General features: G+C 36.8%; 1 protein-coding gene across 1 annotated transcript in view; it reads right to left on the bottom strand.

The window, feature by feature from the left end:
• The window catches only part of SNX9 (sorting nexin 9), a 42,195-nt gene that overhangs the window by 17,867 nt on the left and 22,490 nt on the right, over window positions 1–1,838 (bottom strand). Inside the window, exon 9 of the mRNA XM_009644301.2 lies at window positions 517–647. Coding sequence (XP_009642596.1) covers window positions 517–647 — 131 coding nt within the window. The remainder of the gene's footprint in view (window positions 1–516; window positions 648–1,838) is intronic.

Raw genomic sequence — 1,838 nt, 5'->3', positions numbered from 1 at the left:
ATGGGAATAATAAAAGAGAGCCAGTTATATCATGTAAGACTGCAGCATAATACAATTACAACCCATTCCAGTGAAGACTCCTGGAGGGGTGTGTGTAAATATAGGATAAGACACATCCTAGATCTGCTTCAAAGTAGCTTCTGTTAGCAAAGCAGTACCAATCAGAGGACTGCAGTAATTAGTAAGCCCAACAGAGACAGATCAGAGCAACAGCCAAGAAGAGTTGTTTTCTGTTTCTACTCTGCTGGAAGACACAAACTGTCCTTAAAAGACTGGCAACAAAGCTACTTTAAAGAGCACACCTCCCTTGGAACAGCATATAGCATTTCACACATGCAACTTTATGCCTCATTTTGATCAATCAGCAAAGTTAGTTACTAAACCTAGCAGTTTTCAGCTCGTGGCTACTGCCCACAGGGGGGCAGACAAATGAGAAGCTGAACTCTTAGTCTGAATGGGGATGGCAGGGGTGAGCAATTCCTCAAACACAGTCTGGGTGTGAACTTTATTTCCTACCTTCTCATCTCGGAAGTTGAGAAATTGCTGGAAAACTTCACTTTCTGAGACAACAGGATGGCGACACATCCTCGTCATCCAAGCTTGCAGTCTCTCCATACGCATTTTGATAAATTCTTCTTCAAAGCGCCCTGTTATACATTGAACAGTAACTGTTACATTTCTAGGCTAGTACCCTCAACTTTTTTTAAAAATTAAATTTTAATTTTTTAACTTATTTTTTTTAATTAACAGAATTTGTAATTGATCTGGTGAGCTATTAACTATTTAATGACTCAGAACTTACAAGAAGGAAACATAATGCTGACAAATCAGAAGAACCTTAGATTACAGTATCTTGGTTACTGACCAAGAGTACTCCTCCTTTTAAAGATGGTCAGGAAATACTAAAAAACCATAATGCCCACCTGCAATTCAAATCAATCTTTTTTTGGGAAAAAAAATTAATAGACTTTCAGATGGGAAAAAAATTATGTACTCAGATGACCCAAGAGAGAAACCAGGCACAGGCTCGCAATGTGGACATTTTTCTGATACAGTCTAGTAAACCTTTGGTCAATGTAAGGCTCGAAAACGTTGGAGAAAAAGGAACTACTTACTTTCCAATTTGTCATGTCCTAGCTAACAAAGCATTTGAAATCAGACTGCTCAAGATACGAATAGCAGATTTAAAAAAGCAGTACCTCTCCCATAAACGTATTTCTATATAGGCAAATTAAAGTGTTGGGAAAAAACAAAACAAAACAAAAAAATCATATGTATAAACCAGTTAGAATACATACATGTAAGACTAACTGATTTTTTTGCTAGTTAAGAGATTTTTAACAGAAACTAAGTAACCAAATTATTTGGGGTTTTTTTAAACCAGTAGTGCATGATCACTTGTGTATTTACAAGAATCTTAGTTTTAGCACAAACTGTGCCTTCCTGAGAGAATCTTTTCCAGTTTAAAAAAAATGCACTATGTCAAGACTTCTAAGCATACAGTGAATAGGATGTATTTGAAAGGAATGAGAGATTCCTCCAACTCTTAACATTTCCATAGCTCTGCACATGACAAACTTTGAACACATGCACACTTTCAATGTAATTCCACTGTATTTACTAGGGCAGCAGCTCCACAAGGTTGATTTTTTTTGTGGTTTTTTTGTTTGTTTGTTTTTAAAATTGCAAATATAGAAACTAGCAAGACGAGCAGGTAAAGAACACAACTAGTGAGAAATGGCATTTGGGTATGGGTACATTCCCTGCAAATTAGCAGGGGGGCCAGACAGGCAGAAAAATCAACTGCTATGGAAAAGACATCATATAGGCTGCATATA

This window comes from Egretta garzetta, unplaced genomic scaffold (genome assembly GCF_000687185.1).
Source record: "Egretta garzetta isolate BGI_Z169 unplaced genomic scaffold, ASM68718v1 scaffold397, whole genome shotgun sequence".
Taxonomy (NCBI): domain Eukaryota; kingdom Metazoa; phylum Chordata; class Aves; order Pelecaniformes; family Ardeidae; genus Egretta; species Egretta garzetta.
Note: the sequence above shows the minus strand (reverse complement) of the source record. Positions and strands in the feature narration are given on the sequence as shown.